General features: G+C 36.2%; 1 protein-coding gene across 1 annotated transcript; it reads right to left on the bottom strand.

The window, feature by feature from the left end:
• Positions 1 to 3515: 3515 nt before the first annotated feature.
• Positions 3516 to 23907, bottom strand: LOC132555198 (zinc finger CCCH domain-containing protein 18-like). Its single transcript, XM_060219551.1, has 21 exons — positions 23785 to 23907; positions 20312 to 22516; positions 19604 to 19645; positions 18967 to 19108; positions 18474 to 18556; positions 17455 to 17538; positions 16789 to 16940; positions 16456 to 16621; positions 16032 to 16096; positions 14222 to 14350; positions 13622 to 13723; positions 12500 to 12598; positions 11988 to 12038; positions 11606 to 11656; positions 11225 to 11287; positions 10911 to 11027; positions 8320 to 8559; positions 7890 to 8107; positions 5787 to 6007; positions 5452 to 5563; positions 3516 to 4854 (listed from the first exon to the last, which is right to left on the bottom strand). The coding sequence occupies exons 2-21, from the start codon at positions 22493 to 22495 to the stop codon at positions 4583 to 4585; spliced, it is 4593 nt and encodes a 1530-aa protein (XP_060075534.1). The 5' UTR covers positions 22496 to 22516; positions 23785 to 23907; the 3' UTR covers positions 3516 to 4582.
• Positions 23908 to 24063: the final 156 nt, after the last annotated feature.

Here is a 24063-nt window from a genome sequence, read left to right as displayed (position 1 = left end):
AAGCAATACATACTCAATGTTTTATACCAGTGCACATAAAGTAACATACTGTAAAATCTTTAATTTTCGTGTGGGTTTTATTTTCAATGATTTTGTGTGTATTGTATAATCCAAGAAATGGTTGTTGAAATTAATATTCATAACAGTGGATTATTAAGCCAACTTATTCACGCTATCAACTAGCAACAGTAATACTGATTTTTTTTTTTTTTTATTGTTTTTTTATTTTCATTGGAAAGTTCAGATATAATCATTCTGAACCAGTACATACAATCATTTTCAATTGTGACATAGTTTATCAGTGTCATATAAATACATTGTGTAAGATGTCTTGTCAACAGATGTGTTAAATGAGAAATAAATACATCTGGTAACTGAATTCTCTAAAAACCAAACTGCTGTGTGTGCATGGATGATGATGATGTTGGGTGTTACCTGTATACGTGTAGTACATGCTTTCCATGTGTGGATCATGATGATGGTGGCGGAAGTATACCAATGTATGTACTGCAAGTATGTACTACGATAGATGATGATGATGATGATGATGATGATGATATGTGCAGAGCGTGCATGCATTATGATGTTATTTGACATGTCTGGATGGGGATGATGATGCATACCATTATGTATGTAATACACACATGTACGATGATAAATGAATTAGTGGATGATGATGATGATTCTAAAGTGAATATCATAATAGTCTTGATTTCCAAGCATTAATGAAAGGATATTGTCTGTTGTAGTGTTTCTTTATGTATTAAAGCTATCTGAAAAGCAAGAGCACCAAGGGCTTAACAGTCACCGGAGTCGCAATCGTTCTTGTAACATGTCATAGAAATTATTTTATTAAACAAGAGATCCCAGAGGAATCTTGGCGCCCACCATTTGAGGATCTGTTTTCAGTTCTTGAAGATTTTATTTTGTTTGTTACAAGTGTTGTAAATGTTCATGAACTGGTCTTCATTGAATGTACTCAATAATGGCACAAGATATTTTTATTAAGCACCTATTAGCAAATATCATTTGAAAAAAGATCCCAAAGTATTATTAGATAGCAGTCAGTTACAGGTGGATAATGGACAATATGCTTGTGCTGTATTACTGTCGACATCTAAGATGGCTGCCTGTGGGCCACCTTGATTTCAAATCAGTCCAAGAAAGGTACAATGCACAACTAGGGACCAAGGGAAACCAATATCTATGAAATATCAGAAGGATCCATCCTGGACTTCCTCAGATATAGCAGTAACAAGATTTTACACTCAAAATCCAAGATGGCTGCCTGTCAGCCATCTTGATTTCGGATCAGTCCAAAAAGGTATAATGCACAACTTGGAACCAAAGGGAACCTGCATATTAAATTTGAGAAAGATCCATCCAGTACTTTCCAAGAAATAGCAGTAACAAACTTTTACATTCAAAATACAAGATGGCCACCTGTCTGCCATCTTGAATTCGTGCATATGAAATTTGAGAAAGATCCATCCAGTCCTTTCCAAGAAATAGCAGTAACAAACTTTTACATTCAAAATCAAATGGCCATCTGCCATCTTGAATTCGAGATGGGTTGCACAACTAGTCCAAGGGGAAACTGCATATGAAATTTGAGAAAGATCCATCCAGTCCTTTCCAAGAAATAGCAATAACAAACTTTTACTTCCAAAATCCAAGATGGTTGCCTGTCGGCCATCTTGAACTGGAATCAGTCCAAAAAAGGTACAATGCACCTGCATATGAAATTTGAGAAAGATCCATCCAGTACTTTTCCAGAAATAGCGGTAACAAGAATTGTTTACGGACGGACGGACGAACGACGGACCACGGACGCAGGGCGATTTGAATAACCCACCATCTATTTGAATAGATGGTGGGCTAAAAAAGTAATATAACTTCAACTAAATTTTACATGTAAGGTAAATTAAGTTTACATTAACTTTTGTCGCAAGCTAAGGCTTCTAACCAAGTTTGAATTTACAGAAATTCACTCAAGATTTTAATTTTTCTATATAAAATTTTCCATCCAGGAACAGTAATGTCTTTGAAGTTTCAGTCAATTGACCCACTTTTGGCCCCGCCCATCAGCCTCAGGGAGTCGTTCAAGGTCAGTATGTGCATCTCATCAAACAGTCAGCTTAAACTAAGAAAAAGCAAGTTCTAAGCTTGAACTATTTCTGAAAGAAAATGAACAAATTATGCTAAAAAATGTAATTTTCCTACATAAAATTTTACCTCTTCCCCTGAGGAAATGTGAGACCCGGGAGTCATGAAATTTACAATTTTTGTAAAGCATCACAAGACACTTCCATCCATGAAAAGTACTTAATTCTATCATACCTGGGATTTTTGAAATTTCAATCAATTTTACACATTTTTGGCCCCATCCAACAGTCCCTGGATATTAGCCGAGGTCAATATGTGCATCTCATTAAACTGTCATCTTAAACTAATGAATATATCCAGGTTTGAACTATTTCCAACAGAAAATAAACAAATAATGTTCAAAAATGTGATTTTCCTATATTAACTATCGTAAACTTTTACCCAATCCCCAGAGGGAAATGTGAGACCCTTAGGTCATGGAATTTACAATTTTGGTGAAACATCTTAAGACCTTCCCATCTATGAATAGTACTTGATTTTACATACCTGGGATTTGAGAAGAAGATTTTTGAAGTTTCAATCCATTGACCATATTTATCGTAGCCTCTCGGGGCCCCTGAGGGTTGGGGACCATGAAATACAATTTTGGTGCACCTTAAGCTATGGAAGATTTTTGTAAAATTTCATTGAAATCGGTCTAGGAGTGTTCCAGAAAAAGTCGAAAATCTTTTCATGTTTATGACAGACGATCCTGAACAAATGGGGTTTGCAAAAGGTCACCTGAGACTTTGTCAGAAAGCAGGCAGTGTAGCTATACTATCTAGAAATGGAAAATTCACACTGGATAAATAGAAATCATCATGCTTATTGACCTTGGTGGAAGGCTGTCCCTCTTGGTTACACTTTAAGAAATGATCTACTTTTTTGGCTGATGGCGAAGGAACTGTACAGTCATTGACAAATTGAATGATTATTTTGTTAGAAAATTTTGTACTTGAAGAAAAATGGTTGGTTTCATACAGTTGAATGTCTTATCATCAGCTGTGGCCATTTAAGGATGGCCTCTGTGTATGCCAGACAAGTGCATGTGCCATGTTAGTATATTTGTTTGAGTCTGTGATGTTTGTATAAGTGTAAAGCTTCCTTGTGACAGGTTTAAACAAATTATCAGCATAGGTCTAGATAACCCTGGAACAATTTTATACCCTATATTTCATACACATTATTGTGGAGTATCAGCACACTTTGTGAATTTGGTATTTTCTAGAGAGGAAATTCCAGATATCAACTGAAAAAGTTTGACTTTTTATCATAGGTGAGACAAAAATTGAATGTCTTGAATAAACATCCATTACAGTAAACAGCAACGAAATAAGAATGTTTTCAGATGCAAAACAATGAAACAACAATCAACCTCAGTTTTAATTTATTTCAATCATCAGTTCATTCAAACATATTCTTGCATACATGAACACAAATCACACACACGTTCCATATTTCACACCTGTTTTAGCTCTGCTATTCTGTAACTCTTCACTCACATGAGCTTTAACAGGGTCACAATCATAAAATCTGAACTTAATTTGTACATATTTATAAGTAGAAAATATCATGTTTTTATTTACAGATGATTAGAAAAGATTTTAAGTATACTTTCCACATGATTTATTACAAAATAAAACCTAAGATCTGCATCTCTCTATACATACACACCTGTAGAGGCACACACCAAGGTTCTGGTCAGTGCCACAGTCACAGACAACATGACTCCAAGTATCCAGTCTTCCATGGGACTTTCTATATCCTATATACTTAGTCATTACTCTTATGGGATGGACCAATGAATTTGAAATGATACTGACCAAATCTAGGCCAAATGCCCACTTGATCGCCCATAACTGAAATGATTGTGTATTTCCCCTGTTGTTTCCAATTCTGTGGTTTAACAATCAAAGGCCTATAAGGAAAATATCACAAAGGGCAAAATACCAAGTTTAAAATCATTTGAACAAAAGTTTTTGCTGTATTAATCTTAACCACATCCTTTTGTCACCTCTGGAAGGGTTTGAAGCATCCTGATAAGACACAATATCACTCTAACAAACGAGAATGACTTTATATACCTTCAATTATCTCGAAATGACACTCTTACAAGATGTCCATCTTCATCAGAACACCTGCAACTAGATCTTATTTTTAGCTTGGTGTCCTGATATGACACTATATCTCTCTAACAAGACCACTATTTTTTATAATGCCTGGGTGACCAGATATGACATCATATTCCTCTCCCCAGATGGCTGTTTTTAAACAAAGGCTGCATGTCTGGATATTGACATCGTATTTCACTTTGACATGTTGAGTCGCCGTCATAATTTTTGAAAGAACTACAATTACGATGTTCTCACTCATGATGTCCTCTAAGCTGTGTAAGGCTGACGGATTAATGACATAAATATGTACTAAAAAGTGGTCATCATGACATTTTCGACCGTTTGCGAGCAATCGCATCTTCAACAGCTTTGAGCTGTTTGAGCAGTTCCTCTCGGCGTGAAGAAGTGCTCTTCTTTTCCTTCTGACTGAGGGCCGATGCTGCGGCAGCAGCTGCTGCCAGACTGGGTTTAGTCGGAGCCTTGGTAGGTGAGATAGGGGTACGTGCTGGCGCCTTTACGGGAGCTGCTGCTGCAGGTTTAGGTTTCACTACAGGTGTAGGTCGTACAACCTTATCAGGCTTCTTGATGACTTTCTCTGAAAAAAGAGATCTCTCTGTATCAGCATCTGGTCATCATGGTACTAACTTGTTTGGTATTACTGATTACACCCTAAAAAGCTGACAGAGTGTAAAATCACTGAACAAACAGGGTATCTAGTGATTCAATACAGAAAGTCTGAGAAACTGGATCATTTCACCACTGAGTGTCAAAACCAGAATGCCTTATTTTACCTATGTCATATTTCCACCAGGAATTTTGTTCTAGATTACATATGTATGAATTCATGACTTTGTATCCAAGAAGTAATTGAAATTTATTAAGCTGACCTGCGAAGACTTATTTTTCGAAATAAAGTGCCTGAAATTTGAGCCTCACAAAAATGGATGGTTTTTCAACATGAAAATTGGTGTTAAATCTGTCTGTAAAGGCGACTCATGAGAACAAAGAAAAGTGGTTTTATACACAGGTTGATTTATATAAAGATTCAATTATAATTCATTGCATCAGATAGAAAACCCAAAAAGTGACCTTTATAGGCAGGTGACCATTTGTATGAAGGTAGCTTTTAAGACAGGTTTGACTGTGCATATTTCATCTTTTCATAAATATGATTTCCTTGACAGAAACTGACCTGGCGCCTTCAGAGGTGCAACTAGCCCATGAGCCATTCTCTTGGACGGGGGAGCTACTGGTGGTTGATCAGCTGGACGTTTCTTGCTCGTCTGTCCTTTGTCTGAAGGAGCCTGTACATCAAATCATGAAAGCGATTCTAATTTGAGGTACTTACATAGAAAGGATTTTATTCAGAATGAGTCAATATATCATATTCAGCAATTAAAAAGGGAGAGGTCTACAGAATTTCTTTACTGATTAACCTAAAAATCAAATATATTTTCAAAACTTCTGCTTTTGGAGAAAAGCTAGTAAGAAAAATTTCAAACATATGCTGGTTTGCTGATATGTTACCTTGTTGAGAAGGGTCAGTTTAATGTTTGGTTTCTGTCCTGTAAGCTTGAGGGGATCCTTGGGTTTGTTTTGAGCAGACACAGTCTGTCTGTTAGAGCTGTCCACTTTGTTGTCTTGGCGACTAGCAGTTTTTCCTCCTCTTGGATCCCCCTTCATTGCAGCAGAGGGCAATGCTTTATCCCTGAGCGCAGGAGGGGGACCTCTTTTCTTTGGTTTCGGAGCTGAATTAATGATATTGAAATCAGCTTGCATTAAAAACAAGAGGATGATATGGCCTATATAGCTCACCTGGCTTACTTTGCTGAAATTGACTTATTTTACTACAGGAGAGGTATTTCAGAAAGTTGTATCTATTTTCCCGTAACAGACTTGACCCTCCTTCAAAAGTGGGGTTAGATGCAGCTGTTTAAAAATAAGTAAGTTCTCAACAAGATTTTAAAGAATTGGCTTTATGTTCACTCTTTGGCCACACTCCTCTGATCCCAATGGGCCTGAACCCACTCTTCATACAAAGTTGATTCCCTTTTACCAAGCATGTCTCACACCAAATTAGGACAGAATCATTTCAGAAAATACATTCCTACTTAGTCTAGCCTTACAGAATATGTCAGAAATTATAAAATGCACTTGTACCTTATCTCCTTATATAATTTTTGAATCAGGTAAAAAGACATCTTATTACATAACTGGGCTGTTGTATCATGTCATATGACCATGCCATAAATATTGTATGACATGTGTATTAACATTATTGTGATGTCATAAATAAATTATGTCTTGATGGCATTTCATGATTGTCTAAGTAGTGAAAAATATACTGTCAACATCAAAATAATTCAAGGTTTATGTTTATTTTTCAAAAATACAGGGTATATGATAAATAGAATTTAACGCTCATGCCGATGTAATATCATTTGATCTGACAGTCGCCCAAAGGCTTATGACGTACCAAACTACTGAAGTTGTTTACGAATTCCAAATAACATTGACCCGTGTGTAAAATCCTCTATTTAGCACTGAAACTTTCATCTCATTTTCATTTTCATCCTTTTGTGATAAAGACGAAAATATGAAGTTAAATTAAGTTTGATTTTAAATCTGGAAAATATACAATTGGATGACTTTCGGTGCCAAGTTATCGGGTGAAAATCGAAAGTTTTGTATGACAGAGAAAATAAACAAATGTCTCACTATTTACAATATGAGCAGTATATACTGTCACAGTATTTCCAAGTAACACTTATCTAAATCATATTGGGTACTGTTGTTCCAAGTAGCATTTCCAAATGACTGATCATAATCACTGACTGGTTATGTAATTAATTCAAAAAATAAATAACAATATCTCAAAACTGATTGATTTCAATTATTGATTGAAACAACTGTACATAATATTCAGTACAAGTTCGCCAGTTAGGCAGTGACGATGTTTACAAAACACATCAAGGTATGACGCATGGCCTTTCAGGCATGAATCCACAGTTCCTGTCCTCACTTAACTGTGATTTACCTGGTTTTTTTTTTGTGATAGTTGTCAAAATATAGTGATATAAAGCATTGTCCACATGAAAATAAGTTACATTTTCAGATGTTGGATTATGTTGGAATATATAGGGGAAAAAAATTTGTGTTTCAAGAAAACATGATATTAACTGGAAAATGATATTAACAGATGTGCCATTAAGTGGGTTCCATTGTATAACTGATATATTTCTATTGATTACCCAAACATACTTATAAATACAGGCTAAAATGATGTGGCACATTCACTCCTAATTACATTTCTGGTATGAACGTTAAACTGAAAAGGGAAGCGTACATGAAAATGATATCATTGATGAAGCAGACATGTCAATTTTGTTCCCTGTAAACCTTATTGAAATATGAACCATCTAAATGTGTATTCATGCAAAATTGATAGAAACATTTCACTCCATTATATTTGGTCATCAAAATTCAAGAAAATTGACTTTTACACTTCTTATCCTCATATATCAAGTAAAATGAGATGATCTAAAAATAACACTCTAGCAGCTGGAAAAAAAAAATGATGGGAAAACTTCACACAAACGAGAAGGAAGGTCTTAACAGTTAATTTTTTACCTGCAGGCTTGCGTTGTTTGAGTGGAGATGGACTCTCACCCACACCACGGTACAGGTGCTCCGAGTCGGCACTGCCACTGGAGCTACTTGAAGTGTGACTGCTGAACGAAGACATGCTGCTGTTACTTGACGATCTTGAAGATGAGGATGATCGGCTCCGTGATCGTGACAAACTGCTGCCACTGGAGCTGGCACTACCATGGCGTCGAGGTGGTGGTCTACAAATAAAAGAAAAACAAATCAAAATGATTTTAATCCTATTTTGAAAATTTTTCAAAATAGATCAATGTATTCTCTGATAGCAACTCAGAGTTTAGTTCACACTCTCTTCGATGAAAACTTTTGGTGTTGTTGATCAACTTGATAAAAACTTATTTACTTAATAAATTTTGTATCTACTTGGTGGAACCAGACTTTGCCTCACACTTACTTTTGCATAGGGCGTCGTGGACCCCCTCGCTGGGAGGGGGGTGGTCCCCGTTGTGGAGCCCTGCCAGGATGGGAAGCGGCAGGCATGTGTCTTGGAGGGGCACTGCCAGGGGCACCTCGTTGCTTGGGGGGCCCCCCTGGACCTGGAGCAGACCCGGGTCCCTGGTACATACCATGTCTTCGTTTGTCTGGACTCGTGTGAGGTTTGCCCTTTACAGCCACAGCACTACGTGGCTGGTCACTGTACAGAAAGTAAATGATATACAATATTTTAAAATCCAACACAGACTTGAAATTCTTTTGAAATTTAAACAGTATTTAACATATTTCTTGAACAGCAAACCCATTAATTCTTTGGAGATTTTATCAAGACACAAATCTGTATGTCTACAAAATGATAAGTAGTGAGACAAAAAATTATTCAAGTCTATGAAATGATAGACAATAAGACATGAACTAATACCTTTACAACACGATAAACAACAGTAAGACAGAAATTTATCCATGATAAACAGCTGTCAGACATAAATTTATACACATTTGAAATGATAAACAGAAAGATATGAATTTATACATTTACAAAACAATAAACAGGAAGAAACTGATATAAATATTAGAGCTAGTTGACTTCATGAATACCATGCAACCAACAAAATATCAACTTACTGATAAACTATGAAATTTAATCCTCACAAAACTATGTGATTTTTACAGTAGAAGTCTAACTTAACTACACCTATGTTGCAATGAATTCATAAATACCAAGAGGCCACGAAGACCTGCATTGCTCACCAGGCTTATTCAGCTATTCAGCCATTAATAGATATATATATATATGACAAACAATTTCTGATATAATTTCCTTATTGCATCTCACCCTTGTGGTCAGAGGTCAGATTCACTATTCATAAAAACTGGCATTTGTCCAATTGGACCCATCCCTTCTTACCAGGGACCGAGATGCACCATTTACACAGAACTTCTTCCCCTTCATCCAGGACTACTTTAAACCAAATTTGGGAAATATCCATTTATTCCAACTGGTGAGGTAGAATTTTAAACAATTTGCTGAAATCTCTGTCCCACAGGAGGAGTCAGATTTCAAAGCATTTACACTATTTCCACCATTGAGCCCTGCCCCTTCAGCACCAGGGTGCCAAGACCCATTGTTTAGACAAAATTGATTCCCTTTCACTAAAACTTGCTTCAGACCATATTTTGGGAAAAATCCAATCATTCTGACGGGAAAAGTATGATTTTAAAGAAGTTTTAAAACATTTGTATCTATTTCCCCTATTAGGCCTCACCTCTGTGCCCCAAGGAAGTTAGATGCACTGTTTATACAAAACTAAGTTCTCTTCACACAAAAATGCTTCTGCTCAAATTTTGATAAAATCACATCATTTCAACAGAAGAAGAATTTTAAAGAATTGGTTCAATTTCCCCTTTTGAACTCAATCCCTTGGGTTGTGACCCAGTGTTAATATAAAATTTGTCCCGTTTCCCCACGGATGCTTCTGACAAAATTTAGTCCAAATCCTCTTTGTCGATTATGACTAGTAAAGATTTGTGGAAAAATTGATGGACAGACAGACAGAAGACAAATGCTGGGGTGTGTGAATAGTTATTAAGCCCTTCATGCAAGGTGAGCTAAAAAAACACAGAAAATCATCTATGGTTCAAATTTTGGCTTTCTCCAAAATTCATGCAATACATAATTTTAAAAATTTTATTGTGACATTCTAAAGCTATGGTGTGGAAACCAAACTATTAGCAAAAATTGATCTTGATCTAGATTGTTCAACATACAGTAAAACTCATGTTGAATCAAATACATCAGATAAGTCAAATGTTTTGTTTGGTCCCAATTTTTTCTGTTCTTTGACTTGGTAAATTAAACATGTATGATTCCAATACTGTTGAGTTAAATATTGCATTTGTGTCGAATATATTTAGAGGTCCATCCCTTTTACATTCTACCAAAATTTCCTTATTTGTGTCATTCAGGCATCAGATAAAAATTTCCTGGCTTCTGTCCAAATGACTAAGTATGTGATCGATCAGCCATATCTGTGTTAACAAGCCCTTTTGTAATTTTTTATCAAACTTTAACCCCTGTGTTTACACACATGCACAGATGAAAGTTAGAATTTATTCAGAATTAGGCAACCAAACAAAAATACACTGTAGTCTGTTTACCATAAATCTACAGTGTTTTGCTTACATTTTTTATGCATAAGGCTTCCGGAAACCAAAGGAAAAAAACAAGCAATAACTACTGCACCAATACAGATTGATGAAAACACTAGTTTTCCATTGACACATTTGTTTCAGATTTTAAATACAAATACTAATATACATGTAAAACTGATGAAAATAGAGTCAATCTTTGATGCAAAATGTCTCCGCTCATAGAAACAGAGCTAAGTCGAACCATTAGATAAGTCAAATATTTCATTTGGTCCCATCAACCTTGACCTATCCATGTTTTACTGTACATGCAAATATTCTTTAATTCCCTAACCGATGGGACAAACATGGCAACACTATATGCCCCCAATCAATGGCAGGGAAATAACAACAGATTCTTACTTGGCTCTGTCTCCAGGACCGCCTACTTTCCTGTCACCCGGAGGACCCCCTTGGGGCCGAGGACCCCCCTGGGGTCGTTTTAATGGACCTTTACCAGGTGACTTTGACTTTGATGATCTGAAGAAAAAAATACAATTTAATCATTTCAACCTGGAGCAGAAAACACAATTAAGTTATAATTTTCCAATGAACAACTGCACTGTAAGATAGGAAGGTTGTAGGATCCTGGGGAGGAGGACCGACTTGCTGATGAGTGACTCCTGTATGAACTATAAGATGAATATCATACTGTATTACAGTGTTGTAAGACATACCTGGATCCTGGGGAGGAGGACCGACTTGCTGATGAGTGACTCCTGTATGAACTATAAGATGAATATCATACTGTATTACAGTGTTGTAAGACATACCTGGATCCTGGGGAGGAGGACTGACTTGCTGATGAGTGACTCCTGTATGAACTATATATGAATATCATACTGTATTACAGTGTTGTAAGACATACCTGGATCCTGGGGAGGAGGACCGACTTGCTGATGAGTGACTCCTGTATGAACTATATATGAATATCATACTGTATTACAGTGTTGTAAGACATACCTGGATCCTGGGGAGGAGGACTGACTTGCTGATGAGTGACTCCTGTATGAACTATATATGAATATCATACTGTATTACAGTGTTGTAAGACATACCTGGATCCTGGGGAGGAGGACCGACTTGCTGATGAGTGACTCCTGTATGAACTATAAGATGAATATTTTACTGTATTACAGTGTTGTAAGACATACCTGGATCCTGGAGAGGAGGACCGACTTGCTGATGAGTGACTCCTGTATGAACTATATATGAATATCATACTGTATTACAGTGGTGTAAGACATACCTGGATCCTGGGGAGGAGGACCGACTTGCTGATGAGTGACTCCTGTATGAACTATATATGAATATCATACTGTATTACAGTGGTGTAAGACATACCTGGATCCTGGGGAGGAGGACCGACTTGCTGATGAGTGACTACTGTATGAACTATAAGATGAATATCATACTGTATTACAGTGGTGTAAGACATACCTGGATCCTGGGGAGGAGGACCGACTTGCTGATGAGTGACTACTGTATGAACTATAAGATGAATATCATACTGTATTACAGTGGTGTAAGACATACCTGGATCCTGGGGAGGAGGACTGACTTGCTGATGAGTGACTCCTGTATGAACTATATATGAATATCATACTGTAATATCATATGAGTGACTGTATTATATATGAATATCATACTGTGTGTGTAAGACATACCTGGATCCTGGGGAGGAGGACCGACTTGCTGATGAGTGACTCCTGTATGAACTATATATGAATATCATACTGTATTACAGTGTTGTAAGACATACCTGGATCCTGGGGAGGAGGACCGACTTGCTGATGAGTGACTCCTGTATGAACTATATATGAATATCATACTGTATTACAGTGTTGTAAGACATACCTGGATCCTGGGGAGGAGGACCGACTTGCTGATGAGTGACTACTGTATGAACTATATATGAATATCATACTGTATTACAGTGTTGTAAGACATACCTGGATCCTGGGGAGGAGGACCGACTTGCTGATGAGTGACTACTGTATGAACTATAAGATGAAGATCTTGACCTTGAACGTGATGAACCTGAAAATGAGCTGCAAGAAAGAAATAGAACAAACTAAAAGTTACATTTTCCCTGTAAATTCTCTGTACTGAAAAGGAAACAAACCAGTTTACCCATTAATTCCTCTAAACTCCTAAATATGCCTAGGTTGTTTTTCATTTACCAAACATTTCTGAAAAATAGTAAAAATTATGTTTGGGGGGAAAAAATCTGATTTTGCCTTGTTGAAAGAGGTTAATACTAAATTAAAACCACTAACATTTAAATGATGTCAGTACATGTGCATATTGTGGAGGAAAACATTCCCTTTTGTGAACAGTATAGGGACTGCAGACTTTATTTATTTATTTATTTATGATAAAAGTACTGCACATGTAAAAAGTATGGCATTTCTTTTATCATTTTTTTTATTTTTAAATAAACAAAGGACAACAACATAAGGGTTGAAATATTCCTGATCATGGAACAGACAGATGAAGTATTTCTCTCAAACAATTGAAAAACCGGCAACAAATTGTAAGTTGTGAAACCTATTCATAGCACCATCAATAGTGTCCCATGTATCTGCATCAAAACTGATGATGTTATCAGTTTCGCAACATGATTACGCTACATATATTGATGACACTATCCTGTTGTGAGTAGCATTAGAGCACAGGATATCTTGTCACAATCTTAAAGGTGACAGAGGAGGATGAGAGGATCAATTGAAACAAGTATAAAGAGCAATGGTTAAATCAATCTTTGAACATGGAAACAAAACTAGTCCATAAGTTTCTTTGAACCTTTGAACAGAATTCTACCATAATTTCAATTATAGAAATGAACTTGAAAAATTGTCACCCATAATCAAGTCTACACTATACCTAATCCAAAAGGATGAATCAGGACACAGTTAAAACTATATACCCCCAACCAATGAAAATGATGAACCAGGACACAATTCACACTATAAAACCCTGCCAATAGGAATGATGAACCAGGACACAATTAACACTATATATCCTTTGATGAACCAAAGGTCTCCTACAGCTAGTAATGAAAGACTTGTTACCTTGATGAGAAAGAAGAAGAATAGCTATGGGAACGACGAGCTCTCCGTCGTCCTCGGGAATGACTTCGGGATGTTCTCGGTTTCCTCTTTGGTGACTTTGACCTGTAATACGATAATTGGATACAATCACTACAAATATCTACATATTTAGATATTAAGAACATCTACTGTAACTACTATAAAACAAACATCCAAATATATGGTTTACACAGAGAATTTTTGCCACAAGTTAACTTTTGCCTATTTTGCAAATTTTACCAACAAGTGGAAAAACTAGGTTGATTCCAGTTCGTAAGAAAGTCGGAATTTGTGTGTTAATGTAAATAATGCTGGCTTAAGATAAACATATTTATACAAAGGTGAAAATGACTGGGTGAATGTTTCTCTGTTGACAGTAATAAAAGAATGCTAATCAACAGACATGGTTCTTAAGGGATATTAAAGAGTCTTTGTCTTGCTATTTAACTCCAATTCAATTTTCACATTAATATATTTCCAATCAATACAATTAATTATTCACAAATTTGTTTACTCCAGGTCATCACATTTTGAATTGGAGTAAACAATAAACAAGTAGATAAATAATTTTTCTATAATCACCTTCGCCAGGGATCATGCCATGAGTCAGCAGGCCGGGGTCGGGGCTGATGATGTTGGTGCTGGTGAATTGGTGGTTCAGGTCGTTCATCTTCCCACTCTCGTCTACGATTATCGCGGTGACGTTCAAACCTGTACCAATGAAATACTTATAAGGCATGATTATGTTAAGTGATCATAGCATTTTATCATGAACCAAATGAAATTTTTGTTTCAAGCAGGACTGAATTATCACTACTTACACAAATGTATGTATCACTAATCTGTCTCACTAGTGCAGACCGACAGTACTTCACCTTATGTGACAGTATCATAGGTGTTCAGACAAAAATCTTTTCACTCACTTCTTTAATCTGTCCATTTAAATGGGTTGAGTGATTGTATGTATAGTTAACTGACCACAATGTCATCTTGTACACAAGGTACATCAGTGCTAGTATGCTTCACACTGATCATTTGTCTGATGAAGGTGACTGTCTAGTCATCGAAACGTCACACTTAAACCTTCTATTAGTTATGCTAAGACTTCATATCTCGTACACTACATACATCAGTGCTAGTAAGCTTTACACTGGTAATTTGTTTGACAAAGGAAAATGTGCTGTCACTGAAATATGACACTGAAATCTTCTACGGGTTGTGTTATAAGAATTTTATAAATCACAAATCCTATTACCATATAATAATATGATTATATATTGGAAAGAGTGTACACTTCTTTCATCTAGCAATAAGCTCATGCGTTGTAATAAGCCCATCCATTTATATTGTTGTTCAGCAAAGTTACAATATTTCTATTCCAATTAGCCTTGTAATAAGCCCACCCATATATACAGTTTATTCCAATTAGCCTTGTAATAAGCCCACCCATATATACAGTTGTTCAGCAAAGTTACAATATTTACCTTTCAATTAGACTTGTAATAAGCCTACCCATATATACAGTTGTTCAGCAAAGTTACAATATTTATCTGTCAATCAGACTTGTAATAAGCCCACCCATATATACAGTTGTTCAGCAAAGTTACAATATTTATCTGTCAATCAGACTTGTAATAAGCCTACCCATATATACAGTTGTTCAGCAAAGTTACAATATTTCTATTCCAATTAGCCTTGTAATAAGCCCACCCATATATACAGTTGTTCAGCAAAGTTACAATATTTACCTTTCAATTAGACTTGTAATAAGCCTACCCATATATACAGTTGTTCAGCAAAGTTACAATATTTATCTGTCAATCAGACTTGTAATAAGCCCACCCATATATACAGTTGTTCAGCAAAGTTACAATATTTATCTGTCAATCAGACTTGTAATAAGCCTACCCATATATACAGTTGTTCAGCAAAGTTACAATATTTCTATTCCAATTAGCCTTGTAATAAGCCCACCCATATATACAGTTGTTCAGCAAAGTTACAATATTTACCTTTCAATTAGACTTGTAATAAGCCTACCCATATATACAGTTGTTCAGCAAAGTTACAATATTTATCTGTCAATCAGACTTGTAATAAGCCAAATCATATATACAATTGTTCAGTAAAATCACGATATTTATCTTCAAATTCCCTAGCAATAAACCCACTCAGCAAAATCACACTATTTCCTTCCAAAAAGACTGGTAATAAGCCCAACCATATATATTGTTGTCTTGAAGAATTACCAGTAATTCCACTTTCATCTCCAGTGCTAAGCCCCTGCCCCAATTTTGATAAGAAGTTATGTGTTGACCACCTCCTCTTATTTTGAAAGTGAGTATTGATGAATAATGAATTGTACCATAATTACACAAAATGAAACACTGACCTTTCTATGTGGTGTTGTGGAGGTGGAGATAGGTTCCTCGGTGAATACTTCTCTCGTTCTCGTACCTGTAATGAAGTAGAACCTTTATACGAAATGAAATTAATTAAATATCGAGACAACAGTCTGGAACAGATTCTGGAAACTACAATGAACTAGAACCCATAAACACATCAGTGCCCAGTTCAACTGGTCCAGCAAAGTAAAACACTGGGATGAGATTCCATACAGTTAGCAAGTACAGGTAATGTACGTGTTGATGGAGGACTAAAAAGGAGAATTTTTATCAAGTTTTTAATGAAACAGACAAATCATTTGTCTTCCTTTACAAAGGGTTCTAGAAGGAAGAAACTGTTAAACAACTCGCATTGGGGTCTGGACAGGAGATTATGCTCACATTGGGGTTCAACCAGGAGACTATACTCACATAGGGGTCTGAAGGGGGCCGATGATGATGTTGCTGGGGCATGGCAGGTTGTATCCAATCTGGTTCTCGTGTCCAGCGTACCTCAAAGTTCTCATACTGACCAGACTGCCAGTTATGGTGCTGACGTTGATTCTGATAAGGTTTGTCGTAATACTCGTCATCATACCTGTCATACAAAAACAAGCCATGTATCACACATCCTAAATATATCATAGGTGCAGTCTGCTGCAAGCCATCAGAGCCGATATTGTAGTGTGTTAATCATCAGAGGTCCATGGAAACTGATTAAATTACGGATAAATGGATGACTCACAATTTCATAAATACACTTACACTTGATCGTAGTAGGGATCTTTTGGCCCCTTATCAAACTTCAGTCTGTCATTTTCTTTGTTGAATTCCCTATCTTCCTCAATTGATAAATTCATCTTTTTGTCTTCAAAGTTGGCATCTGTTTCCTTCCGTTGACTAGCTTTCTTTACCATCTGAAAATGAATTATGAATTCAATATACTTCTGTCACTCATCAATGTCTTATTACTTTTGTTTCCACCATATGCTGATATATGCAACACTTTGGCTGGAAAAGGACTTTTAATCTCACATCAATTTACAGCTCTACTATTTAATACCATTTATTCTACTTTGTGATTTTCTTCGTCATTTAACAGTGGCCTGTGCCAGTGTGAATGAAAAATAGTGCAATATTTCTCTTCACCAGTGGGCGAAATTTTATCTTTACTGCTCAGGATGACATGTAATTGGCTTCTCGAATGTTGTTTATAGGAGTAGAGACTAGATATTACAATGACACTCATGCCGCAAAATGACCTAGGTTGTTTACAGGATGATACACCCTACAAACAATCAAGCATACAACGGCTAATGATAGAAAACAGGTACATGTTTCTGCATATATTGGGACAGCACTTCGTATATATCCTTGTAATACCAATTTCATTAATTACAATTTATCATTCAAAGACTAAGGACTGCTCACCTCCTTTGCATGTCTCAGACCTCGTTCCCATGCTGACTCAGGTTGTGGAGCCATAGGAGGAGGAGGTAATTCATCAAAAGATCCCTGAAAGAAAACTTTAAAATCTGAATTTGTTCATAGTTAAAGCTTTACAGCAAAAGATAGGCTGGGTGGGGGGTTGGGGGATATTAGGAAAAAGAAAAAAATTTAAAAGAGGGCAATGTTGTGCTCATGACACAAAATTTTAACGAAGGACAATAACTATATAAATAATGGGTTGCAGGTCTCGACTTTGGTACACCAAACATCGTGTTAGTATAATCAATGTATACAACAAGTTTCATTACACTAGTTTAAATGCATGCAAAGTTATGGTCTGGATCCAAAAATCCAAATAATGTGCAATATCTCAGTAATTAAAGGTGTTCAGGCCTTGAATTAAATATACTGCACATGATCTTTGTATGACTACTGTTTCCACCAAGTTTCATCATCTTAGCTAAAATGCAAGCAATCTAAAGTTCTGCTCCTGACTTGAGATTTTAACAAAGGACAAACACTTTGTAATTAACGGGTTGATGCCCTGACTTAGGTGTACTGCACATTATGTCAAACTGACCAATATAAACACTAAGTTTCATTATGTTCTGGGTACAAAATCATAACTAAAAGGCAATAATTCTGTCAATATGAGTTTACAGGCCCTGATCATGGAACAATGCACATTCTCTTAATATGACAAATGTAAACACTTTCACTATTATAGTTTAAATGAAAGCAAAATTATGCTCTTGGCACAAACATTTTAGCAAGGGCAATATTTAAAGACGGACAATGTTGCAATTACATGAACATGCTCCCCACGAAAAACTTTGAGTAGCATAAAAATTGATCACCATGATAAATTTTTGATATTCAAGCATTAGACATTGGTGAAAAACTTAACAATTGCTCCAGTTAAGAAAAAAAATATAAAGTACAGAATCTTTGTGAAATTGTGGTCAGGGCTTTGCTGTCATGTGCAAGAAACAATTGATTACCTCCCCTTGGTTCCATGGGCCTTTTCCAAAACCCTTTTTTGTAGGACTATCAAATCCAGGTCTCTCTATGAGTCTGTAATTTCCTGTTAAACCATAAACCAAAGATATATTTTATATAACATCTTGAACAAACATAACAGATTCTATCTACAATAATTAACACTTGCATGAGAATTTGTAGTGATAGACTGATACATGAAAGCAAATTAAATGTTTTTCATGTCTCCATATTAACAATGAAATATAAAACAAAATGTATTTTAAAAAACTAGAACATGATCGAAAATGAGAAATGATCGAATGTGAAAGCGAAGTGTTACATGTTTGGAAGTTGAGTAGTGTAATTACTTTTGACAAATGTCAGTTTGCTGGCTGATTATGTCAAAAACTTTTCTGCTCTGAGTGAAAACAAAAAAAAAATTATTCACTCGTGTGTTCTTGTGTAATCTAACAACTCCACATAACAGACCCAGATAGAATTAGAATCTCTCACCTTTATCATTGACACCTGGGTGTAGAAACCTGCAGTTGTTTCCCCAAGTACACTGGCCGCGTGTGTAAAAACGACATATTGGTTTGACAAAAGGTTTCCTTGCTCCTGGTTCTTTTATCTCCCCTTCTTCACAATCCTCATCCTTGTGAAATGTAACACAATAACAGATAATTATATAGAAACTACTATCATGTTAAATGATGAGTATAGTGCTGTGATCAGTAACAGTTCAAAACCTTTTTAAATTAATAAATCTATGTCAACATTTTTCTGTAAGTAACTATGAAAAGATATGCAGCACACATACACATAAAGGACAAATTTCTTCATCTTTACATGACTTAAAGTTCAGGAAATAGGGTAAACGTAACACAAAGTTACAGTTGAAAAATAAATAAATACTCATTCAAATAAATCTTAAGACTATTTTTAATATTGCCAAAAATGGACACCTTGAAAACAACATGAGTAAAAAATCCATACCTGTTTCATAATTTTTGGTAAAAATACCTACATCTTTTCTACTTGTAGCTATGCTAGGAACAGCGAAAAACTGGACCATTGGGAAAAAAGTTCCAACAACATTGAAATTATGACCAAAAGAATATGAATCTGTCATGCTTGTCTTTATACTCACATCATCCACCTCACCATCATCCCGGTCAGACAAAGCTTCTCCCTAAAACAAAAGTAGCAAGCAACAAAATGAAAGAATTTTACAATAATACGACCATGAAAGACATTAAACCATGAAATGTGAATATATGTTCAGAAATAAATTAATCTGCAAACATTTTGCACTTAAAATAATATTATGAAGATGTTCATGATGCAAACAAAACACAGTCTGTCTTCGATCAAATGTAGCCTATATATGCATGTATTAAGAATAATGAAATGAAGCAATTTTGGAACTGTCTATGAATTGTAACAAGCTCAGACGAAAGACAAGGACTGGGCTATGCTTCAGAATGGGACAAATTTTAAGTATGAAAAATAACAAAAGGCAATAACTCCTAAATTATGCAAAAGAGAGTTATGGTTCTTGTGTACTGCCCTTCTTCTTGTTTAGATCTATCTACCTATGAAGATTTATGTTGATATTTCTTGTAGTTTTTATATTTTGCTCTGCACAAAATTATGATGGACAGACAGACAAACAATCAGATGGACGGTTGAAGTGGCAACAACATGCTCTCCCTTTGGGGGCATAAAAAGCTGATACAACATGCTTCACTGAAGTGGTGGTCTAAATATCCACATATACTGAAAATGATGATGTATTTTCATTTGAGAAGTGAAAATTGCTTTGCTCAGAAACAGACAGGAAAAAGAAACGACTCACATCTTCCCTTTTATCATCTTCCTCATTGCCTCTATCATCCATTTTGTCCTTGTTGGTGTCATCTGTCGATTTGGGAACGTCATCCATACCATCTTCATCATAGTCCAATTCAACATGATCTTCTGGAAGACTAGACTGCAACTTAAGCTGTCCTTCTCGGATTTTCTCCCTCAAATCTGTGAACTTTGGGCGTTCAGTTTGCGTCTCCTCTTTCCGGCTGACCACTCTAGTGTCCACCATATTCCTGACTGGAACAGCCTCCTCTTCATCATCGCTGTAGGACTCCTCCTCATCAGACACATCGTTGTAGATGTTCTCATTTTCCTCTTGTTTATTGACTTCCTCCTTCTGTTCATCTTCCGTTACTGGTGAAGCTGGATTATCGGCTTCAACCTCTCCTTCTTCCTCGTCCATGTCACTCTCTGGTGAGTCTATATCCTCTGTTTCCTCTGGAGAATCGATGTCCTCTGGTTCTACATTCTTCTCTGCTCTGTCTTTCTGCATTTCTAGCCTGTTTGTATCTTCGCTGATGTGACTTGGTGTCTCCTTTTCCAAGTCAAGAGTGTTCCATTCCTCATCCTTGTCACTATCCCCTTGTTCTACACTAAACTGACCAGTAGTGCTCTGAGAAATTCTTTGATCAACTGAACTGTCAATCGACTTCCCATAAGACTCTGTTTCACCCTCAACAGTTTCTTCCACATCATTCACACTATCTCTTTCATCTTCACTTATTGGAACAGATCTACTTTCTTCATCTTTTTCATTTTCATAAATGTTCATTTTTTCATCATTCCTATCACCTTCATCATTAATTTCTCCATCAGAACTAGCATTTTCATCTCCATCTTTAAGTTCATCTTCATCATCACCAATTTCTCCCTCGGAACTCATGTCATTTTCTTGTCCTACATCAGATTCTCGAGATACATCCTTTATATGTTCATTATTTACTATGTCACTGTCAGTGGCATTTTCATTGCTATAAACTTCACCAGTGTCCATTTCCCCCTCGTCCATCACTGGGGTATCCTCATTATCAACATTATCACTACAGACAAAGCTAGTATCATTAAATTGTTCTCGTGAGCCAGCACTTTCCTCATCAAAGTCCTTAGTGTCTTTACCTTCATTTTCATCATACAATGAGGAACCTATAGAATCTCCTTCAGTGTCACTAATTTCCTCATTGTCATTAACACTGTCTCCTTTATCTGGTTGTACTTCTTTAATATCATTATAATCATCAGTTGGGTAATTATTTGTCACTGAATTTGTATTATACTCTGAATCTCCAGTCGGATTTGTATCAAATGTTGTAGAATCGGGTAAATTATCACTATTCTCCTGTATAACATTACTTTTATCCCCTGGTAAAGCTACACTAGCCTCCTCTTCCAACTGTCCACCAGAATCTGCCTCCTTTTTCCATAACTCTTCAAAAGATTCCTTGTCAAGAACTTGCATTTCTTCTTGGCTAACATCATCGTCATCACCATCAAGCTCTTTTACATCACCTACACTGAAATCTTCATCATCTTCATCTATTTCTCCAATCTCCTTGTCACCTGTGATGATGTTTACTTCCCCAGAGCTCTCTACTAGATCTTGACTTTCCTCGTCTATTTCCTTATCTTCATCTTCCTGACTTTGAATATCTGCTACAATGTCTCCATGCATATCATTCTGATTCCAAATTTCATTGAATTCCTTGCCATTTTTTTTCGTGTCATCCTCAATAGATTCATCATCTTCATGAAAATCTTCCTGACTTGATACATCATCTGCATTCCTTTCTTCTGAAACATCTGCATTTCCTTCCTCTAACACTTCTTCCTGGCTCTCACCATCTTCTGCATCATTTTCCTGACTTTCATCATCATGGTCAGATTCTTTAGTTTCCTGTCCCTTACTGTCTTCAGAACCCTCCTCCTTGTTCTCAGACAATTGATCAAATTTTTCATCAAATCTACTTGCTAAGTCGCTTTCTTTCACTTGGTCTCCATCCTGATGATCTAATGTGGATGAGACAGGATCTTCACAATCACTAAAACGTTCTCCTTCTACAGATGAACCACCGTTTTCCTGATCACTGAATTCTTCAACATTGTTATCTTGTTGATCCGATTGTCCATCGTCATCCTCTTCTTTGTTTGCTAATGTTGCTTCGTCCCCTACATCCATTGTTTTAATTTGCTGTTCTATCTGTAAATCAAAAAAAAAAAATAACAGTGAAATTATTTGTTTGCCGTAAATAATGTAATTACCGGAGGAGTAAGTATTTTTGGTCAAGAGAGAATTGAGATAGTGGCAGTTATGAGTAATTTGCTCTGCTGCGAACATCAGCTCTTTTTCAAATTAATTACATCAGGAGTCACAATCTCCTCCCCCCCCCTCTTTGACTTAATTAATTTGTTCAAAAGATGCAAAAGGTAAGAACTTGCAATAAGGAAGAGTGAAAAGATGTTATATATATATTTTCATCTGTACCTCTGTGCATTTGCTAAAACAGGATAGCCCTGGGGAGACTATTGAGTGAACTTGATTTGACATGCTGATTTACTTGTACCATTGCCGAATGCAAGCATGCAGCATGGCTGTCGCGACTGGGTAAAAAACTTGGTAGAGTCGCACCAAATTTAAAAGAAACTACAACTTTTAAGATGTTTCTATACAACCATTAGATGCACTGAATAGAGAAGGTGTAAGTGATAAGAAAACTTTACAGGATATAATTAAGAGCAGGGAAACAAAATGCTCTTCATTTAGGGACAGCTTAAAATATAAGTACAATATATACCTAGATTAAAGATTTTAATGAACCAATGAATAATACCTATATTGTTTGTAATTTTCACAGCAGTACAAAAGACAGGTCACATGGCAATATTGAAACGGCTATAGCTACTTAATGAGTAGAAAGCCTCGATCACCTGACATCTTTTGCGCATGTTTCATAGTGGCTGGTCAACTGAAGTGGACTGACAGAATGTATCTCGTAAAACATGATATTTTGAATATTTATCTAGTGACACAAGAGAATTGTTGCATTTCTGAAAAGGGAAAATGTCTTAACCAGCGTTGTGTGTTAGTATGGAAATGCATGCAATCATATTTTCCATGCAAGATATCCCATATACCTAGTAGATCGATGTGAAGAAAATGTATGTTTTTTACGGATTCACTAATACGATCGTGACATCCCACAGGGTAGATTCATTTTTCTATGTCACGGTTTTCATATTATAATTCTATGAACTTTCTAACACATATTAATAATAAAAATTGAACAAATAAAGAAACTCAGAAACCAGAGAATTCAATCATGCAGTTGTCAATTTCATAATTATAGTCATGCTCTTGACATATCAAAACGGATGATTCAATGGTATGCCTACAAAATCTATTATGCACAGCTAGTGCATGATGGAAACCTCTTGCCGGGTAAACATGAATGATAGTCTAATTTTTACCTGGACGAAAGCGATCAATTCCGATCGCACGGCTTCAGAAGGCTAGATAGTTGAACCATGAATGGCTTTCAACCACTTCTGGTATAGGTTTCGTTTCAATTTCAATGAAAAAGCATCTGTAAGTTCTAACGGTAATCACACTTCATCGCATAGACGCCGCCATTGCTATAATTTCATTGGTAGGGCGAAGTCATATGACATTTGATTCACTCGTTAGTCTCTAGACTTTTCCTTTTTCTATCTTGTGCCTCCGCATCAAACGAGAGGTTCCGATTCACA

Source organism: Ylistrum balloti, unplaced genomic scaffold (assembly GCF_031769215.1).
Source record: "Ylistrum balloti isolate Yb309-2 unplaced genomic scaffold, AGI_CSIRO_Ybal_v1 Utg370460, whole genome shotgun sequence".
In the NCBI taxonomy this organism is placed as follows: Eukaryota; Metazoa; Mollusca; class Bivalvia; order Pectinida; family Pectinidae; genus Ylistrum; species Ylistrum balloti.
The sequence above is the reverse complement of the archived record's forward strand: the minus strand, read 5'-3'. Positions and strand labels throughout refer to the sequence as shown.

Excerpts from the sequence above, each read along its gene's own strand:
- LOC132555198 (XM_060219551.1), bottom strand. The coding sequence starts at position 22,495 with ATGGATGTAGGGGACGAAGCAACATTAGCAAACAAAGAAGAGGATGAC. Across the intron at positions 17,539-18,473 it reads GCCCATGGAACCAAGGGGAG|GGATCTTTTGATGAATTACC; the intron begins GTAATCAATTGT and ends GTTTTCTTTCAG. Across the intron at positions 16,941-17,454 it reads GTCTGAGACATGCAAAGGAG|ATGGTAAAGAAAGCTAGTCA; the intron begins GTGAGCAGTCCT and ends ATTCATTTTCAG.